Source organism: Echeneis naucrates, chromosome 4 (assembly GCF_900963305.1).
Source record: "Echeneis naucrates chromosome 4, fEcheNa1.1, whole genome shotgun sequence".
Classification (NCBI taxonomy): Eukaryota; Metazoa; Chordata; class Actinopteri; order Carangiformes; family Echeneidae; genus Echeneis; species Echeneis naucrates.
The window spans coordinates 3,362,461-3,383,854 of NC_042514.1; the positions used below are offsets into that span (position 1 = coordinate 3,362,461).

A 21,394-nucleotide genomic window follows, 5' to 3' on the forward strand; every position below is an offset into this window, starting at 1 on the left:
ACCTGCAGTACCCTTGGTTAAATGTGTGTCCCCCTCTCCTCCTCCTCTTCTGTCTCTAATTGTCCAATCAGCGGAAGAGACTCTCCAATCACATCCTCCTTCAGCAGGTGTTTCAGCTCACCTTCACTGTCCTCCAGGTCAGAATCAGCCGAATTGACCGCCAGAGCTCAGAGGAGTCTTAAATCACTCCCGTGTCCCTGTAGATTTGGCCACAGATGCTTTTATTTTCATTCTATCTCAGATTTTAGGAGGTTTTGGCTTTGGAGGGGTCTGACGTTCACTCTAAAACCAGCTGCTGACTTTATACTCCATTAAAAGAAGCCAAACCTCTGAAATATTGCTGGACGGCATCCTCTTGACATCAGCTGATTCAGGTGTTTCTGGTGACCGGATCAGATCTCAACCAGATCTTCACAGATCAGTCTTCACCTGTTCTTGACATCGGTCAATGTTGGCATGTCTGCATCACAGCACTTCTGCAGATTTGTGTGCTGCAGCATCCCAAATGGGATTCAGATTTGGTCGTGGGGAGGACTTTGGCTCATGACACGGATCAGGTTGGAAGTGTCTTCAGAGGATGGTGAACTGTGGCCAGGCGGGGAAGCAGGCAGGCTGTGGTGAACACCATGAAACCTTTCATCACACTGTCACACCACAACCGCCACCCTCCTGCACTTTTGATGCACAACAGGTAGTTGTGTAACTGAGGAGCTGTTGAACTGTAAATCGTGCTTGCATAATTTTCTAACAAGACATCTTCGTGCATCTCTGATGAGTTTTGATATGTTTATGTGACCTCATATCCTGATGAACTTTGCCAATCTCTTCATCTGTTTGCTCTGAAATTAGGAACAAACCCAAAGACAGCATTTCTGGGCATCTGTGAATTTTAATTGGCTTTTCAAGAATGTGTAATTACAGCACAGCTGTCGAAAAAAGGCCTGCCACAACACACAGTTTACAGTTTATGTTTTTGGGAAAGTAAAAGACCCAGACAGGCTGGCAACAGTCATGACAGGTCCGCAGAGAGCTCCGCCGAGGACGACAGCACACGCTACAATACGGCATGCTCTTAATGGAGACCACATGACTTTAAACACATCAAAACTCGACCTGAAATATACACCAAAAGTAATTTACATCCAGAGTAGTTCACTATTAGAAAATGTACAGCGTTTAGGCTCTTTGACTGCTGTCAAAGGACACTGGCTGTGTTTCAGGCATTAAATCTTGAGTGGTGTGTCCAATTTTATTCCATAAAAAGCCCTTTAACATGCAATTATGAGGAATAGCTTTGCAATTCAGGCATGTCAGCTTGAGTAAATTAAAGGGAAGGTTCAAAATGTGAGCACAAATCGCAGGAACTATGCAGAATACATTAACACTTCTAAAAAAAACAGGGTTGATTTACACATACGTGCACGGAATATACAAAGCAGGAACTATTCGACCGAGCGTTGGATTTCATTTGGCTTTTGTGCCTGAAACATTTCAGATGGCTGACATTTACAGGGCTTGTCAGAACAGAGTGCTTAGTTGCTTTAGTTGAGCAAATAAAGCTGTGTCAAAGCAGCTTTTTAGCAGAGAACGTGGCGACTCGGAGCAGGTGGTGGTGATTGTCGCTTCACTGGAGCTTAAGCCAGCTTTGCGTTTGCAGGCCAGGAGCTCATAATGCTACCTATAATGCTAGCTGGTTGGCAGGCTAATTTCGAATGCATTGGCGTTAAGATGGGTGGGAAATTTCCCAAAAGCGCCTTTAAATACACATTAGAGTTGTTTTATTTGATTATTTTACTGATTCAAGTGCTTTGCAGTCCAATTCAGAGAAAGGAGGATCTTGTTCCTCCCACTTAAGAGTCAATTATTTTTCAGGCAGCAGGAGACGGACTGAGTGGAAACTAAAGGTCACTTGTTAATTACTCAGAGTAAATCATGCTGAAGTGGCGGCTCTGGAGCACCAGAAATGTCAAGTAGCGGCACTTGACCAACGACTGACTGCAAAATCAGTTGTGTAAAAATGTGTAATGTACTATCATCTGCACAGCTGTTGTATCGACTCCCATTACAAGCAGTTAATGGCTGCTTTCATTTGAAATTACCAGATTGCCAGATTACCATGTTAGCATGTTGCTGCTGTCTGCACACTGATGTTAGTTTGTGTTGGATGCGTTTGGTAAGTTACAAGTTTGACCTGATGATAGCGACAAGATTCATTCATCTTCTACCATTTATGATTGTGGAGGGTTCTGGAGCCAATCCCAGCTCACACTGGACCAACAACCACTCACAGCTACAGACAATTTCATTTTAATTAATTTACCACACAAAGTGGAAACATCAGAGCTCGATCAATCAGAACAATTCATCCAGTGGGGACCATGAATGTAGGAAATGGCACAACATTTCAGTTCAGGCTGCACAGCCAGCGTGGCTGAAAATGTAGTGAGAATGTGAGAAAATGTATAAATGTTTGGGACAAGGTCACATTTTGTTTGATTATGGTCTGTTATAATAAAATAAGTTTATTAACAGCTGCATTTATACATAAAAAAAACAACAATTATTTGATTCATTTTGAGAATCATGTCTGTTTCTATTTCATGTCACATCAGAAAAATCTCCAAAAACAACATAAGAATATTAATTGTGAAATTATTTACTAGATGATTTTAATTAATGAATCAATCAGGTATAAAAGTTCAGTTCAATTCAGGAAAACTACCAAAGCTGTAAAACTTTCCACACACAGCTGTCATTATGTGGCACCCCCCCCCCAAAAAAAAAAAAAAAAAAAAAAACAACAAAAAAACAAAAACCCAACCTCAAAAAGCTTTACTGGTGTATCTTTTACAGCAGGAGAGGCATAAATACTTACAGCAGGTTTGAAGAAGAGTATTTGAACTCTGTAAATGATTTAGCAATGTCTCTGTGAGAGTGAGAGGGTGGGGGGTTTACAGTCTGTTCAGTCATATCCTTTTCAGCTCCTGCAGGTACACAGCGTGTGCTGAACTCCCGGCAGGAATCCAGTGTGTTGCAATGTCGTTTTACAACCGTCTGTCCGCGCTCAGCTGTTTCGTCAGCATGTCGGCAGCCAGCGGTTACAGCGAGTGGAGGCGGATGTGTAAAAATGCTACAGGGAGAACAAGCTCTACCTGCATCAGGTGCCGCAGGTGGGGTTCATGAGCTGATAAAGGTCGAGAGAGGACTGACGCATTCACACCTCACTGAGCGCTGAAATTACTTAATCCAGGAAGTACAAGTGGATGCATACAGTACAGCAGTTTACAGTATTTGTCATTGGCCTGATGACAGGAAATAATCATTAACATTTTTAATCAAACTGTAGATTTATAGTACCTGACTATAAACAAGCTACATTTCTTGACTAATTAATCCATTTAGGTTTGACAAAGAATTCTATTAGGATCACGGCAAAAAATCACCCATTTTATTTCAGAAATGTATCCCGGTGTATCTGATACTGGGACCTTTATCATGTCATAGGAGCAAACAGTCATGCAAGTTTAAATAACCCACAGGGATGTGGGGAGGAAGACACCCCTGCCCCCCTCAAAAAAAAGGCAGGAAGCTCAAGTGGGAGTCCATAAAATTCTGAAAAAAGGAAATCCATTTGTATCCATTTGGGGGAATTATTAGTGCATCAATGTCTCCTACCTCCATCTCACCAGAAGCTCAGCTTCACACTGGAGCAGTGGGGCATCAGCGTCTCTTCAAAATATTACATTTAATCTGAGGACACTAATGACTTCCTGGACGATAACTGGAGATAAAGTCATCTCCAGTGTGCATCTTCCTAAGATGCGTCCAGGCCAGACTGGCCAGAAGTTCAGAAAAGTCCTTAACAAGATTTATTTTCAGGTCTTCAGCGTCCCCTGATCGTCGTTTTTAATCTCCTCTGACGGGGCCTGGCTGGTGCCCGTGTCCTGACCCGAGCTGAGCGGCCTGGAGTTGGCCTTTGTGGACCGCTGCCGCCGAGTACCGTTGCCAATGCAGCGCATTAGGTTCTTGAAGGTTGTCCACATTTCCTCGTCCTTGTAGGAGTAGATGCAAGGGTTCATGACGGAGTTCAGCACGGCGAGGAGCAGCAGCCAGCGTTTTAGCTTGATGACGTTGCAGCTCTTACAGCTTACGCCGTCCAGGAGGAGAACAACCAAACCGGGCGTCCAGCAGAAGACGAAGGCCCCTACGGCACAAAATACAGGAGAACACGAACACTTAGATTTTTTCTTCTCGCCGCTGGTATGTGTGTACACAATAAATAAAAATAAACAGTCATTGCTGTGTTTTCAGTAAATAACGAGGCAGCTAGTTAGCCGCATTTTTAAACATGTTTGGGCACAATACAGAGAAATGAAGAGATTTGTGTAACTGAAAGGAAGCCACAAGCAGCAACTCGTCGCAGCATCTCTGCAGCTTTAATGCAACTGCAGAACAAAAACAGCTCTATGCAACTCCCTTTCTCACACAGACACACAATAACACAAAAACATGGTGTGTGTAGAGGCAGACAGAGAAAGTCTGATCGACGTCTCTCTTTTTCTCTCCACAAATTTATTTCATAATGAATTCCCTGTTTTTGTTCGCTTTCTTCTTTTTTTCTGGGGTTTTTAATTTTATTTTTTATTTGTCTTTGAAGGACCACAATCCAAAATAACGCGAAGTGAAATGAAATGGATTGAGACCCCATTAAATCAGCTTCCACTCTCTGTTTCTTGATGTGTCCCACAGAAGTTTAAAAGCGGACTTTTAATGTGCGACGAGGAAAAGGCCAGAGCGGTTTTGAGGGCCATGTTTCCAGCACATGTTCTTTTTAGTATTCGCTGAATGGTGCATTTGCAGAGCGAAAACTAAATCCGAAGGGGCCTGCCTTGGTTTGACACTTCACTTCAACAGCAGTCAAACCCTACAAAAACATGGCTATGGCCTATTAAACCACGAAAATGAGATTTTTGATCGAGAAAACAACGAGAGAAGTCAATCTTAGACACCGACCGGAATAAATCATTGATTAAGGTGTAAATTTGCTCGTACAATCGAGTGTACTTCTTCAGTGTTTGCCCTGAAGCACGAGACAATGTGTCTCTGTCTAACAGTTGTGCACATGTCCAATTCACACAAAGTGCGTGTGAGTTGCAAGCATGTCTGAACTGGTTTGTCCAGTTGCCACTTCCTCCTGAGCAGACTCCTCCTCACCTTAGATTTCTTATTTTTTTTCCTGATCCCATAAACCTTGAGCTCCGCTTTGCACCTCTTTGCTTTTGTCCTTTTTGCTCTTAAACATCACGGTCGCGCCAACAATCTGTTACAGGAGCGTCTCTGACTTTTTTCTCCTTTGTAAGTCTTTTAAACCACACCACAGCTGCTGCATATCTTCAGGCGTATAAATATGTTCGTAAATGTGCTTTCTAAGTCACATGCACGCCTTCTCAGTCATAGAGAAAAAAAATTTGAAGTATGTCTGGTGGATGTGTCAGGTTTCTACGTCACAGTTATTTAAGGTGCATATGCACGTAAGGTTGAACTTAGAATACAGGTGAAAAACCGCCAGTCGACCAAGGATAAGTAAAACTCTTGTTGTTAGGCACCAAAGGGGAACTTTAAATGGTAACATTTCCACAAGCTATGGAGAACTGCATCTGAAAGCAATTGACCAAGTCCTCAAGTATAGGCTCAAGTACGGGGAGGAGGGGACGTTCACTGGAGGCCAGAGCGGTGTGGTGTGGATGGTTCGCCACACAGGCTGAGCAGCAGTGTCCTTGCAGGGAGAGATAATTACACAGCGCTCTGGAATAAAGTGTGTGCAGAGGCAGGCGGCTCCTACGCTGCATGCAGCACAGTGCGGAGCCCAGAGAGACCAGATCATCCTCCTGCAGGGCCACAACGCAAAATCACAGCAGCTCAGAGTCTGGATGAAGAGCGCCCCTCCAAAAAAAAAGACCAGAAACTCAAGAGTGTTCATCTCTGTCATGATGTAAAAATCCTGGTGTTCCTTTCTTCGGTTTCTTGTTGCCTACACCACCTTACGCCACAAGAGCCAAACTGAGACAATCTGACAGCCTGATCTGGGATGAAAATGGATGACAGCAGAATGACGCTGCTGAATTTTTGGTGCTTTCTCATTCTAGGAAACTCAGCACAGACAGGTGTTAGTGAGCCAGACGACTGGTTCGAAAGTTGATCTGTGAATAACCAGCGAAGGAATTTGAGGTGCAGTTCAAAAAGGTGTTTTCACATCCTCTCCTACGGCTTTATTCTTAGTTTGGCCAAGAAGAATAAAGCCACCGGAAAGAGGATGTGAAAACATTTGTGACTAGGATCTTTTATACAAATGATGACTCTATTTTTTTGGTGAAATTAATCCACATTGTAAACAATAATGGAAACGGCTTTAGCTGCATTGATATAAATGAGAGTTTTCAGACTAAACCAGAAAAAAGTCGCAGACAGAGACTTTTCTCGCTCCTAATTTCCTTTGAGACTGTCTTGTGACAGCAGCGGCAGCAGTGTTAGTATTATTATGTTCAAGGCTTTCCTTCATATCAGGAAAACACAGATAACGGGGACATGTGCTGTAACTCACTGGGTGGGACTTTGTGGCTGTTTTCAACGCTGAGAAAAGTAAGCAACTCAACTGAGGAGCTGTATTTCCATTAAAGCGTAAACATTATATCGCAGATTGCTGCTGTGCGGGCACCTACCGAGCACGACCATCACAGTCTTGATGAGCTTGATGGGCGTCCTCTTGCGGTTGATGGAGCCGCTGGTGTGCGACATGAGCACCGACGTCTTCCTCTTGACGTAGGTGTAGATCCTCATGTAGATGACCACCATGACCAGGAAGACCACCAGGTTCGACACGGACCAGAAGATCAGGTAGCTCCGGCTGAAGATGGGAGCGAGCTGGGAGCAGTCCTTCAGGTTGCAGATGCAGTTCCAGCCCAGACTGGGAACGGCGCCCATGAAGATGGAGATGGCCCACACCAGCACGATCAGCAGGGTCACCCTCCTCTTCGTCAGGTTGCTGTGGACCTTCCAGTTCATGACGGAGATGTAGCGCTCCAGGGCGATCACCAGCAGGTTAGACAGCGAGGCCGACAGACTGATGTCCAGCAGGCCTTGGCGGATAAAATACCCTTTAACCGTCAGTTGCCGCGACACCTCGCCCGTGTTGAACATGAGGTACACGTAGGCGATCCCCGCCAGGAAGTCCGAGGCGGCGAGGTTGGCCAGAAGGTAGTAGAAAGGGTAGTGAAACCTCTTGTTGGTGATCACAGCGGCGATGACCATGGCGTTGGAGACCAGGATGAAACAGCAGAAGAGCGAGCCCACCACCTGGACCAGGATGAGCTGAGTTTTGTCCCATTTATCTTCAGCACCAATGTTGTGGTAGAAGAAGCCCATGGACATATTGTAATAACAGGTGATGTTCTCCTGGGCCATTTTAGGGGCAAGTCTGTGAAGTGAGAACCAGAAAGGTGCTGGATTAGGACTGCAACCTCTGATTTTTTGGCTTTTAACCAGAACGTTTGACTTTCACATGTGAAAAAGAAAAGCAGACGATACTTCAATGATCATATTTGAAGAACTGAAACAAGCTCAGAAAGAGATAATCAAATATTTACAAAATGCAGCTAAATGTGTTTTAAAATACAAGCGCAGTCAAATCTGTCACCAACACTGCAGTTCATTCAGTTTGCATTAGTTAATTATTATTGAACAGATGAACAGAACTTTCTTATATATGTTTTAGTGTGGGGGGAAATGATGTAGATAAAAGTAATCAAAAGGCTTCGTTACTGTTAACTTCTGTTCAAGGACAAGAGAGATTTAATGACCTGACTCCAAAGGCAGGTGGACAAAAGCCAAAACCTCATTTAACGGCAGGAAGTTATGTTGAATAAAGCTGAAATCACAGTGAGCTGAATCAGATAGTGCCCATAGTAACGTTTAAATGGGAACCAAAACAGGTGGGATTTAATTCCGGATCTCTGAGTGAAATAAAACGAAATATAACCGCTGCAACACGACACCTGAACGCAACACAGCGGTGTAAAAAGGACGTGTGTGTGTGTGTGTGTTGGTTTTATCACACAAGACGAACAAAAGAAACAAGTCAGGTGAGTTGTTGTTGTTGTTGTCTGTCTGTTTTCCTTACCTGGCGGTCAGGTCTGTCCTCGGGACGTCAGTGGACCGGAGGTTGTGAAATGCTCCCCGGGTTCACGGGCATGTTCCCGCTGAGCCTCCGCAGCAGACGGACGGACGGACGGACGGGCTGCAGCAGCCGGACTAGAGGCGGGAAGTTCAGCCTCTCCGCTTTGAGGCTCCGCGCGGTGACGTAGAGGGCGTGGCCCCGCGCGCCTCAGTGCCACCGCGTGTCCGCGCGGCGTCCCCTCACCTGTGCACCTCCGTGTCATTGTTGTTCATCCGATATTATCATACTACACTCATACTTTTGTGGTTCTGCTGGCAAATAAGGGAAAATAAAAACAAAAAAAGGGTTGCCAGGTTGTGCAGGATCCTCCTCCGCCGTCACGCTTCTTTTAATTTATTATTCATAGATGATTTATTTATGTGACTGCAGCTGCAACAATATTTGCTGACAGCTAATTAGGAGTTCAGACGGTTTATTAATCGTGTGCTAATATTGACAGATGGAAGCTCGAAAACCTTTAATATGCTACTTCATAATTGAATTCAGTTTTAATAGGACACATTTTTAGCTGACAGTGGGAGCCACAATGAGCTTTTCAACTAATATTGTAAGGATTATTTTACATCATATTCATAATGTAAGGAGTTAATTCACAGAAACCAGGAGCACCTTTTTTTTTTGGCTCATCACTCCTTCGATCAACATCAAAATGACATTTTCAATTTAATGAAGAAGCAAATATGAGATAGGAATGCACAAACAAAAGTGACTCAACAGCTTTATTGTGGACAGTGTCCATCTGTCGCAGGGCCCTGAGGCCGAAATTTGGCCCCCCACACCTCCCATTTTCTGTATTTCAGGTCTGTAATTTTCTCCAAGATCTCATTAAGTCAAAGGAACACGCCAAACTGGCAGCTACGCCATTCTCACAAACGCTAAAAGCCCAAGCAGTTTTGTTTTTGTGGAACTGCTTTGAGGCCAAAATCTGGGGGCCCTTAGGGGCTCGGTGCCCCGGGTTTGGGCGATGCCTACGCTGCTTCTTTGGTAATCCGCCTTTAAACATGTTATATCAAGTCATCTCACAAAACAAAAATTGTTGTGGAAGTTCACAGTGAACAGTCCTGGTGCACAAAAACAATGCGAATCCACAAAAAGGGTGTATGCTCCTTTAATCTGAGTCATATGTTTGGAGCAGCTGCTCGGCTCAGCCCCTCAAACCTGCAGCATTTACTGATTTCACTGGAAGGTTCATTTCTCTTTACCAGAAAAGTCGTTTTGAAATTTGTCGTGATCTGGCTTTATTGATGGTTGCTTACTGAAACTGAACCCAGAGATTACGTGCGATAAGTACCCCGCAGGCTCTCAGTTTTTGTTTTGACGTGAACTGGAGTCTCGGTAGGAGATGAAACATTATTAAAATAAAGGCAGTGTGTTATCACATATTAGAAGCATGACTGTGTCACTGAGTGATTTGTCATGGCAGTAAAACATTTAACAACAACCAGAGTGAGATCAGTCAAGGAGCTTCATGACGACACGGAGGCGGCCCAGGGGTTTTACAATCTGCCAGATCGTTTGGTTAATTTTCGTCTGGCAAGAAGTACAGCCGTCACACTACAAGCTCCAGCTTGTAGTAACACCTTGGCTGGTAGATTTGGTCATCACCGTGACTCACACTCTGGTCCTGGTCTAGTCTTTCAAAACTCCCTTCTTTCTCAATCCCAACCCTTTGATATATATCAGATATATTTCCGGGTAGACTGAATTCATTTCAACTGTGCTGGGAAAGAATACGATTACTTTCCTTGTTATTTAAGTAAAAGTGCAATGTAGAATGGATACAAAACGAAAACACTGGCTTTCTTGCAAATGTTTACTACAACACTTAAATAAATTTCATTTGGCACTGCATGGCGTCGCACAGGCGTCGGGGTTGGAGGCAATATTCAAGTGCAAAACAGCAATAAATTGAGTTCTTTGGCAAGCAACACATATGCACACCTGAGTAACGTCCAGGAAAGTCCTTTTGGACATACAGACCTCAACCTCGTACTGTTGAGAAGCTCTTTCATTTTCAACTTCAGCATGAAGCATGAACTCTGGTTTCAACATCACACTTTTTGCTCTTGGAAACACACGCTCCATGACTTTTTAACAGATGTGTCAGACGATGAGACACATGAAGTCCTGTTCCCAGCATCCTGATCCTCGTCTTCCTTGAGGTGGGACAACCGTCAGCTGATCAGTGCGATGTTGTCATTTTCTGGTACTCTGCAAAGACAAGATCAAAAAAGCAAATAAAGAAAACGCACAATGTCTCAACACCAGGTACTTAAAGAAAAGCAGATGGCGTCATTTTATTTTCTTCAAAGCTGTGAATATCGCCACCGACAGTCAGAGTAATTTGGTTTGTTTTTGTTTTGTTTTTTTTACAGATATCACAAATGTTACAGGAACTCAGGATTCATCAGAACTCACAGCTGCTTGTTCAGACCGGCGAGGTCAGGCTAAGTTTCTGTCTTGCTGGTGAGCTAATCTACAAAAAAATCATCAGAGTCAGTTCAAACAATTCAAAAATGAACCAGCACAAGTCTGCCTATGCCCCTCGGCGGGGATTCCCCCTGTATGACTGTTTGACCCCCCCTAAAAAAAAAGCCAAAACAAAACAAAAAAGACCTTTAAAAATCCTTAAAAAAAAAAAAAAAGGTTAAGATCTGGCTAAAAGCAACTTAAATCTGTATCCACTATTCATGATTTCTGTTTGAGTTTGTTGTTTGTTGTCTCCCTGTTTTATATTTATATTTCTAACCATATCAACTGTTTTTGTTTCAGTTTTTTCTGTCGTTTTATTATTATCTTTTAAGCCTGTAGTGTACTGTAGTCTTAAATAATGAAAATCAACTGTTTGATTACACCACACACACAAAAGTCCAACTACTGACCGGCTTGACCGCTATGAAACTCCAGCGAGTTTCGAAACCATTTGTGAATCATCAACTTCAATGTAGGGGTACAAGAGAAGGGTCGTCATTTGTAAGGTGTACACATTCTCAGGATAAACTCCCCAATCACGAAAACCATTTTTTCCCCTCTGTTTCAGGGAGATCGTAAAGAAGTCTGCATTTGTTTCTTCCACAGACCAGCCCTCAGACTTTCTCTTCCACAATATGCGGCCGCCATATGAGGATGTGAACGAACTTCGATGAAGTTGCGTCCAATTATTGTTGTCTTAGTCTTCGAAAGCAAAACTGTGTAAATGCACTGTTCCTGTTCAGCACAGGGAAACATCCATTCAACAGCCAAACTTAATATCTTAGCAGAAAAAAAACTTATTGAATTCAAATGAGACTGACTTGCCTCCAAACAGTAGGAAGAGGTTGATTATAAGCAGATGAAATTTCATCCACGAAGACGCTGATCTAATTTTTCTGACCCCAGGAAGACAACGATACGCAACCTTATGAAATTAAGTCAGTTCAGAGGCTGCAAATGGCTGCAATTACACCATGTGCAACATGAAAAGGGCTCTCCTAATGACAAAACTGGCAGCCAAATCCAAAAGGCCACTGGCATTCATTTTCATGTTCATTTCCACAGAAACAATACATAATCACTTTCCCGTCTTGCACGATTACACATTATTACGTAATGGCTCTGTAACTGAAACTACACTTCCTTAGACACCAAAGACACCCAGAGCAGAGACACCAGATGGCTTTGAAAACCTGCAGGAAAGAACTGCAAAGCGTCAGTGTTAACGTCTGGTGAAACAATAGTGAAGGAAAAGACTGATTGTCCAAGCTGCAATATTTCATCTTACATAATGTATACAGCAGGGTAAGCCTTTCCACCACCGATGAACTCAGACGCTTTTCCACCGATTGTGTGACTCAAAATTATATTTACAGCGCGTACAAACATTTCAGACTCAGGCTTGCAGCATATATTAGTTTGACAGCAAACACTGTACTTCACCGTTTATCCTTTTTTGGGGGATAAACAACGTCTTTTTGCGCTCAGTCATAAAATAACTGAGGGGAAGCCGAGGGATGGTCACAGCTCCTGGCTGTTTAAAGCAAAGCCTTTTTTCCTATATTATAATATTATTCAAAAGGAAGTTGCTTAATATATTATAAACCTTTAAAAGGTTTTTAGAATGAAAAAGCTTTTAAGTTAACAAGCGTTTAATAAAGCAGAGCACAAAGTTACAAAAAGAAACCGCAGTACAGGAAAGATCTGGTTGGGTCAAACAGCTGAAGAGGAAGCAACGGCTTTTCAGCAAGCTCCAAGGGGCGCAAAACATCCCTCCTGCAGCTTCAACATGGACATGGTGAAATAAAATGTGATAAAATCCGACCCATTACTGAGTCATATGGGGGAAATTATTGTCAGAAATTCCATCTGATTACAAAAGATGGTGATAAAGCAATGAAAATAAATAAATAAATAAATAAATAAATACAGCGCTGTGTGAATGAAAACCATACACACATACACACACAGTAAACTTCACTGTGCACCACATTAAAGACAACGGCAGTTAAACTTTCACCCATCACCCTCAAATCAAATAACTCGGCCCAGCTAACCGCCGGAGCTCAGGGTTGGGGGGTGAACAGTGCCCTGAGTGTACACCCTCTGTTTCTCTGTAATCAGCCCATCACTGGGTGTGTCTGCATTGCTCCCACCACTAATTTCATTGCGCTCAGACCGAGCTCAGAGCCAGCCAAACCACAGCGTGGAGGAAACTCTGCTGGCTGCTGATGATAGAGATTGGCTCAGGGAAAAGGAATGAGCAGAAGGGGGACGTATAGAGAAATATAGGCACAGTGTAAGGAGCTCTGCCGCTCCTTCCTGTATGTACGGAGCATACTGAGGTAATGATACAAGACAAATCAATAATAAAAAACTCACTGCAGTCTGTACTTCTGCAAAGTTCAGTCATGAAGTAAATGATTTTCTTCTCATGACAGCAGCAGCAGTTTTTTTGGGTTTTGAGCAGAAAACGTGTGCCAACTCAAACAAGATGAGAAGGAATTGCTGCACATGCTGTTTCTTTGACATCAATAGTTTAAGTTTTTAGTGCCGAAAAAACAAAACAAAACAAAAAAAAAAGAACTCATCAACTATCATAAAGCAGCCAAGATGTCCTCATAATGACAGAATCTAACAAACCCCGTCAGCTGAAGTCTCTCAGGTGACTGCTGTGTGTGCACATAAAGGTTAAACTTGATCTCATCGTACCGTTGGCAGCAGCAGAACAGAGACTGTTGGACGTGGACGTCTGTCTCCTCCACAACAGGAAAGTCCTTCTGCTCTCTGAGGAACTTCTGCAGGTCCGTCAACGGGAATCCGTCCCGCTGGTAGTTCTGTCGGGAAGAACGTATAGGAACAAATGCAGCAATCAAAACACAATGTAACAGGAAAGTATATAACAGCTGCTTTGTTTAATAGCAGACCAAAAAAAAAAAAAGTCTAGATGTCTGAGGAACTGGATCAAGTGCACAACCACAACAACTTGTAACTGGGAGGAATTTTGAAATGTCCATGTGCTACTTTCATTTTTTTTTTCATATTTATTAATGTAAAACGGATCTGTGAAATATATTACAGACAGAAGCTTTGTATGTATAATAAATATAATAAAATATCAAGTACACACATCCGTTTGTGTAAATGAAGGAAGTGTCATCATTTTCCACGAAGGTACAGAACAGGTACAGAAGAAGCGCCGGCGTTCTCGCCTCACTCAGACTACACTAACTGACTAACAGACCGGTACCTTGATGGTCTCGTAGGCGTCTGTGATGAGGGCGATGAAGAGCGACAGCACCATGTAGATGAACAGGGAGATGAAGGAGTACAGGTACGTCCGGCTGAAGAGCCACACCAGCGTGTTTTTGTCCTTCAGCTGTGCGAAGGTGGTGAACATGTCGTCGCCGTTCACCAGAGAGAACAGACACTCCGCCACCCGACTCAGGCCCTCAAACTAGGACAGATAGAGCAGGGCCATTAGACTGGAAGTAACAATAATAATCATTATTATCATCATTTCATTAGAAAAGGACACTGATTTAAAAAGAACAGAAAAATCAGAGGAAAGCAGGTGAGTTTAAAATGTATAAAACCTTAAAACGTCTTGAGCTTTTTTTTTTTTTTTTTTATCTAAAATGAATTTTTCATTAAATAAACCATCAAAATTGTTTAAAAAAAAAAAAAAATCAAACAGGAAGAACACACACAAGCACAAAGACAGGAGGTGAAGCGAAACGTCCAGCATCTTCACACAGGAAGTGACTCATTTCAGATCACCAACAACAACACTGGGACACATGTAAAACAACGTGTGGTAACTGAGAGGGGGCCGGCGGTGACACAGGGCCGGTGATGGAGGTGGACCGATAAAGACAGAGAGGCAAACAAAGAGACAGCTGACTGAAAGGGAGCGCTCGATATCCAGCTGCAAATAAGATGAAAGAAGTCAAATTCCTGAGTCTGATACCATCTAAGAGCAACATCCCCACTGTGACCGTATGGATCCAGGGCACAGCACTTGAAGACGTGTGGGAAGGCAAGTCCTACAACATCCTCTGTTTATTCCCTCAGTAAATACACAGATGATCCTGGAAGGGCTGACAGCACTTAACAGGGGACACCCCCCCCCTCCTCCCCCCCACCCGTGACCACAATGTAAATATCGTGACTGCGTCGACGCTGAGAGCCGAGACCTGCCTGTGCTGCAGGAACAGAAACACTGCACTGCTGCTGCTGACAGGGAGACCCGACAAAGCTCTGGTGGCTTCTCGTCTTCAGGTTCAGATTGTCAACACAGACGGCCCCGTCTCAGTCTATCTCACATCTGTCTCTTCTGCAGTACACGCTCTGCTCTTGTTTAGACGCCTACTGCTGCCCTGGCTTCCGTAAATAATTTATCTTAACGCGCAAGGACAGCTAAACACACACATATTTTATCTAATAGCACTTGTTATCCGAGCAGTTGAGACCATCGGTGGTGACCTGGGGCTGCGGCCCACGTCTGTCCAAATGTCCTCTCGCTGCAAATAAAACATACTGAGTGTACGAACCACCTGCGGCACCCTTAGAGATGCTCTGTGTTATCTCTGCCTCCCCAGATCAACAGCAGGACCCGCTTTTCTCATTTTATCTATTTTGAATATTTTACTTTGACCAGATCGCTCACAGCAGCCTGGATTCGTACCCCTGCACTAAAAGGCCAAAAATAAATAAATAAATAACAAAAGAAATCAAACAAACAAACTTGCTGAGAGCAAGATTCCTTAAATTTCCTTCGGGATGATCATCTCCATCTCGCAGCTTCAGCTTTCACTGAAGTGAGAACGTATACTGACATCTACAGACCAAAGTGTGTCTTTACAGTCTGAAAACCACCAACAGGGCCACAACCTGAAGCTGCTCAAGGAAAATAACCTCATCCCCTTATTTATTCAATATCTGCACTTCCTTTCCACATTTCATTTTTGTACCCTAAAATTCTCCACTATGGGACAAAGCATGATTTCAAGTTGAGTTGAATTTCGGTTTGTTGGTTATGATGCTGAAACAGCAGACGCAGAACTGTAAAAGGCTTTTTGATGAGTTTAGAGAAATGAATCACCTCTTTTGATTCCATGCTGTGCTGTGCAGTTTTTGATTTCGTGTCTGAATGCCTGAATCACTGAATGATTGAGTGACTCATGATAATCATATTTTCTTTTTTTTTACTGCTGCTGTTTCAGCCAATTTACAGAAATATGTTTCCTACTGCAGCCTTATTTTTATGGCTTCAGCAGTTTTACAGGAAAAAACAGGGTGAAGTCATTAAACTGACACCAGATAGTTCCCCTAATTTCCACCAACCTCAACATTAGTACCTCAGCGTGGGGACACAGTCAGCCCGTTACCTTCTCATGGTATGGACCCAGTACAATCCACCCGCAGAAGGTGTAGCCCAGGTAGATCATGCCGGCGCAGCAGCAGAAACGCAGGACTTTGGGGAAGGCTGCTCTCATGGTTAAAATCAGGACCTACAGCACAAACACGGGGAGTGTGCAATCAAGAGAACTGTTAAATCTGTCAAAAAACAATAAAAATCATTAAGCAAAAATTGTGAGTTGTGGAGAGAGGTGAGTTTTTTTTGTTTGTTTTTTTTTTACTGCAAATAGATTTTGTGCTTTTTGAATATAAATATAATTTAAATATCTTATATGTCTTAACTGACTTATGTGTGAGTGCAGGAAGAAGGGTTGAGAAAACAGGTTCGGACTCAGACTCACGTTGTATTTCTGGAAGTATCCCAGGTACCGGATCACACCGACCCAGACCAACAACGTGGATGTTCCCAGGAAGATACTGCACACGTCATAACTGGTCAGACTCTACAGAACAAGAGGGAGCGAAAAATAGCTAAGATGGCCGTCTGCTATCAGTTTCATCTAACTAAATAAATAGAGAAGACCTTAATTTAAAGATTAAGAAATGAACAGTCACAGGTGCAAAGATTACGTTTTATTACCTCTGATTTTATTGGAGGTGGCTTGATATTTGTAATAAACTGTCTGCAAATAGTTTTACTGGGGCTTAAAGTACAGCGTGGATGTGCAAAGCAGGACATCCCGTCAATCATTAACAGCCTTTTCTAAATGCCGTCCCTTGAGTTAAAACCAATCACCTCAGTGACTGTCCGATAATGAACTGAAAGTTGCCTCTGCTGGCGTAAACAAATCAAGAAAATTACCTTGTTACATCATTTTATTTTAACAGAAACAACTTTCCGGGGGAACTAACTGGCTGCTCCTGGTCTCATCCTTCCCACCAGATACTTTATTTCTAAAATACTGTTTTATTTTTTGCTTCAACTTCTCAAATTTTTTAAAAATGTTTTCATAAATCAGTCACGTGACATCCGAAAGGCCTCAGTCAGGCGGAGCAGTGTTTGTTTTATGTCTGTCAAGTTTGGGGGTAAGCACAGAGAGGACAGACAGGTTCAAATAATCAGGACACTTCAGTGTCTCTCCAAAGACACCGGGGGTATCAATAACCGAGCTTCCTAAATAAAGCACCATTATCTCTCCTTTCTATTACATTTATCTGATGTAGGCCGTGCTGTCACTCTGTCCGGTAACCTTTGGACAGAAGGTGGCAGTAAACCTTATCTCTGTGGACGGGAAGCAGACAGTTCATCGTCACCTTTGCCTGTATTTCCATCTTCAGGATGGATCCGACTATGGCCAACAGGTCGCTGAGGATGACCAGCAGGTACCAACCGTTCAGAAACTCCCTCTGATCGTCCTCACACACCTTACGGTTGTAGTTCTCGTGGAAGAATCGGGAGAATCTCTGAAGAGACGAAAACGGAAAATACACGTCTGACAACAGAACAACACACACACACACAAAAAAATACCTACAACACAACGGCTGTGTCAGCTGACGACAAAATGGTGAAACTGAGATAGATTACATTATTTCACCTGTAACAAAAGGCCTTTATTTTAGTAATGATAACGATGGGACTATGAATGAATTGTGCTCGATTTGTGACTGTGACAGAAAGTAAATAAGACACAGAAGCCGGAGAGCTGAAGTTGGAAGAAGCACGGCGTATTTTGGGATGTGAGAGAGGAAGCTGGAGCGCTGACCTGCAGTAACTTCACAGCCAGGACGATGGAGCGGGTGCACAGCACGGCCGACGTGAGGCAGACCAGAATGACGAAGCCGTCGAACAGCAGAAGATAGTGCGTGTTCTTCTGAGCTGGAACAGATAAAGTGAGTGTGTGTTTATCTTATTATAACCGCCTCACATTCAGTACAGATAACTGTGAGTTTGGATGAAAACGCCTCACTGACAGTGGGCAGTATCACTCATGCAGGAATGAGAACTATTCCTCTCAACCATGACACTTTATTACTTGAAAATATTACACACATGCACGCAAACAGCTCGGGATCTCAAAGCCTTTTTTTTTTTTTAAACGCTTCAGTCTTAATCTTCACTCACCTGTCCCAGATATCTTCCAGTCTCTGCAGGCGTAGCTCTGAGCGTCTGTGTCCAGGAATAATTTCACCTTTCCGCTGTGACACTGGTTGTCAAATGTTATCTAAGAACGAGGCCAAAAGAAGGTGGATTGGTAAAACAGTGTTGACATTTTCACCTCAAAATGGGAAGAATCAAAGTGTTCCACACGCTCATGTCGGTTTATAATCGCTGAAGCTCACCGTGACGTAGAAGGAGTAGCAGTCGGGTAACTCCCGTGAACGCACCGTCTGGAGGTTGATTCCCTTCAGCTGGAAGGTCATTTTGAGGTTGACCAGCCTGAAAAGACAAAAGGATGCTTTCAATTTGACAGCAGGAGGAGAAAAACACGTTGTATGTTTAGCAGCAGCCACGCTCTCTACCTGTAAAAGTCCAGCTCAAAAAAGGATGAATTCTGGGTCCTCCACAGGTTTGCAGTCTTTGGATCGTGTGACATACAAACTGAGAAAAAATGAGAAATTACAGTCCTGTCATGGAATGCTTCCATGTCTATAACGTCAATTTGAAGATAATTCTGTAATTAGGAATGTTAATTATACTTGTCATATGAATACAGTCTGAAAAGCTCATCAGTGACACAATGAAAAAGGAAAAAAGGGATTTGAGATCTGAGACACAACTGGCTTTGCTCCCTCACCTGTCTCAAGCTCGGCGTCTATGTCGTACGCCTCTTCGGAGGGCTTCACGGTGCCTCTCTTATAGTACTCCTTACAGACGACGAGCGGCAGCAGCCGGCCGTCTTCATCCTCTGCGTAGCTGATGGGTCCCGTCGAGAGCCGGTCCAGCTGGCTGTACTGTAAAACATCAGAGACACGATGACGTCGTACAGAGACTGGAGAGCAAAACAACACCTCTGTTTCCCAAAGCTCAAATCGGTGCCTTTCCAACAGAAACATCTCAGTTTTCTCCCAGTTAACTCCAGCTGGGCTCGTTCTGAGGATAAGGCTGAGCTGGAGTGTGAGAAACTTGGATTTCCAATCACCACCGTGCAGGTTTATTCCTCACAGATCAGGACTTATCCAGATTTCTCGAAGTTTACCTGCATTATACCAAAACACCGCAGAAACGTCACCATAACCAGGAAGCTGGTGCTCATGACTGCATGAAATTAAAATGAATTCCTTCATTAAATAATAAATCAAAGTACAAACCTTGTTTCAAATCTAAGAAATATACAAATATAATAAAAAAAAAATCTAAATCTGCTTCATTTCATGCTTTAATAAGGTATTTTCATTTCAGCAGTATGAAACAACTCTAACCTAAAAAAAGATCAATCTTAACTCAAGCATGAAGTACAGTCACATGAAAACTAAAGAACGATTAAGTTCAAACGACAGCTGCAGGATAAGGCTGCAGGGCGACCTGATGAAATGTGTATAAAAATATGTGTTCTTTCTATCAAGGTCCTCAAACACATCACCAATGCACAGCATCTCTAACCATCTCACAAAAACCAGAGACCCGTTTTCAGATGTCCAACGAGCTCAGAAAAACAGAAGAACACCCGGTGCGACAATGTGAGCTGAGAAAGCGGAACTTGCCTGATCCAGGACGTAAAACAGACTTTCATAAACATCATGCTGCGTGTAGACGGCGACGCAGTAGTCGTCCTCGTCCACGCCGCCGTAGCCCTTCAGGAAAAGGTTTTTGAGGGCCATGGTGTTCTCCTCCTTGTAGGACACCACGAGCTGGTTGTTGAGGCCGAACAGGATGAGCTACGAAGGAAAAGAGGAGGAATGTTTATATTTTATGTCCAGTCATATTAGCGTCTGGTATTTTTCCTGCTGCTTGTGGAATCAGGCCAGCTTGGTGGTTTTACATCATCTCTGTGTTCAGCTGAAACAATCATGCATTTAATCGTCCGTAAGCATTCACACTGTCTCAGACTTTAGGTCACCGACTCAACATTTTAAAGCCCAACTACAAGAATATTCTTTACAAGTTGTGACTTCTGTAGTAAATTCCCTTCACATGAATTAATTGATGTCTTGAGTAATGTTTTTTTTTTCGGGGGGAGAGGGGAACAGCAACGTGTTTGTCTGGTGAAACACGCAGCTCCAGGAAGTGTTTTCTGGACGGCTCTGCTAATCCACATTAAACACAGAGTACATACTTGTGTGGTGATCATGATGATCTTCAGGATCTGCACAGCCAGTTTCCAGGGAATCTGCCCCCGGGCCCTGTACTTCTCACACGGGCTCATGAAGTAGTACTTCAGGTCGTCTCTCAGGTTCTCCTCCTTGATGACATCTTGAGTCATGACGGAGCTGAAAGCAGGAACAGACAAACATCAACATCAGTAACAACTCTCCCCCCGCCATCTGTCAGTCCCCGGAGCTCATCCATCTGCGAAGAGGCCAGAATAGTTTAAGAGAAGCAGAAGTGAAAGAGTTATTTCACCGTAATTCACTTGAGCAATGCTTGTGTTTCTCGGCGCCGTGGACCAGATTGGCCATCTCTCACAGGAAGGACTCCATGTACTGAGGACACTGCCTGCATTCATGGAGCTGCCTGGGTTTAAGTCCAAGGTTAGCTCGCACACAACACACATCCAAAGCAATCCACTTCACACCACAACTTCTGCGAAAAGTCACCTTTTGCTGCCATTTTAATCCGAATCAATCCGTGAATCAGGCAATAAATAACTATTGGTGCTTTTTTTTTTTTTTTTTTATAGATTTTGGAGAAAAGTAATAATCATGATAATAATAATAAAAATAATTATTGGTTTCTCAGCCCAAACGCAGCCTCAGATCTAGTTAATCATTTTCCAGAAACAACATGGTTCAAAGTTGTGGACAGAAGCGTGCTCCTTCTGACTGTAATGTTATTTTCTCACCCACCTGACTGAGTTGCTCCGGTCCAGATACCGACCCAGCAGCTCCATGATCGGCGGATCCACGTGGGCCAGCAGCAGCAGCTGATCCCGGCCGGTCGGTGTCAGCTTGACTGACCGAGACGCGGACTGGACCCGGACTCAACCCGGAGGCCGGGCGGAGGTGTCTTTCCGCGTGATGACGTAGGCGCCGCTCGACCAATCAGGTGGCAGATCGCAGCAGGCGCACAGGTGTTCCTTCTGCGGCCTCCACTGGCATCACATCACCTTCAGGCCCTAAACGTTATTTAAATATACTTTATCTATTATTTATATTTCTTTGTCGTCT

At 43.4% G+C, this 21,394-nt stretch overlaps 2 protein-coding genes across 2 annotated transcripts; both read right to left on the reverse strand.

The window, feature by feature from the left end:
* Positions 1–2,501: 2,501 nt before the first annotated feature.
* Positions 2,502–8,326, reverse strand: lpar3 (lysophosphatidic acid receptor 3). The gene is made up of 3 exons (XM_029501037.1): positions 8,177–8,326; positions 6,720–7,474; positions 2,502–4,204 (listed from the first exon to the last, which is right to left on the reverse strand). Exons 2-3 carry the CDS (start codon positions 7,459–7,461, stop codon positions 3,876–3,878), a joined length of 1,071 nt encoding a protein of 356 aa, XP_029356897.1. The 5' UTR covers positions 7,462–7,474; positions 8,177–8,326; the 3' UTR covers positions 2,502–3,875.
* Positions 8,327–8,980: 654 nt separating this feature from the next.
* Positions 8,981–21,285, reverse strand: mcoln2 (mucolipin TRP cation channel 2). Its single transcript, XM_029499945.1, has 14 exons — positions 21,074–21,285; positions 20,344–20,497; positions 19,772–19,945; positions 18,865–19,021; positions 18,590–18,668; positions 18,410–18,506; positions 18,192–18,291; positions 17,833–17,945; positions 17,381–17,530; positions 16,468–16,569; positions 16,096–16,218; positions 13,956–14,162; positions 13,418–13,542; positions 8,981–10,444 (listed from the first exon to the last, which is right to left on the reverse strand). The coding sequence occupies exons 1-14, from the start codon at positions 21,115–21,117 to the stop codon at positions 10,408–10,410; spliced, it is 1,662 nt and encodes a 553-aa protein (XP_029355805.1). The 5' UTR covers positions 21,118–21,285; the 3' UTR covers positions 8,981–10,407.
* Between the last annotated feature and the right edge of the window lie 109 nt (positions 21,286–21,394).

Bases quoted from the DNA above. Each gene is read 5' to 3' on its own strand.
- lpar3 (XM_029501037.1), bottom strand. From the start codon at position 7,461: ATGGCCCAGGAGAACATCACCTGTTATTACAATATGTCCATGGGCTTC. The intron at 4,205-6,719 runs GTAGGTGCCCGC...TTTGTGCCGTAG, and splicing joins GACTGTGATGGTCGTGCTCG to GGGCCTTCGTCTTCTGCTGG.
- mcoln2 (XM_029499945.1), bottom strand. From the start codon at position 21,117: ATGGAGCTGCTGGGTCGGTATCTGGACCGGAGCAACTCAGTCAG. The intron at 20,498-21,073 runs GTGGGTGAGAAA...TCCTGCTTTCAG, and splicing joins GACCGGAGCAACTCAGTCAG to CTCCGTCATGACTCAAGATG. The intron at 18,669-18,864 runs GTGAGGGAGCAA...ATTTTTTCTCAG, and splicing joins AGACGCCGAGCTTGAGACAG to TTTGTATGTCACACGATCCA.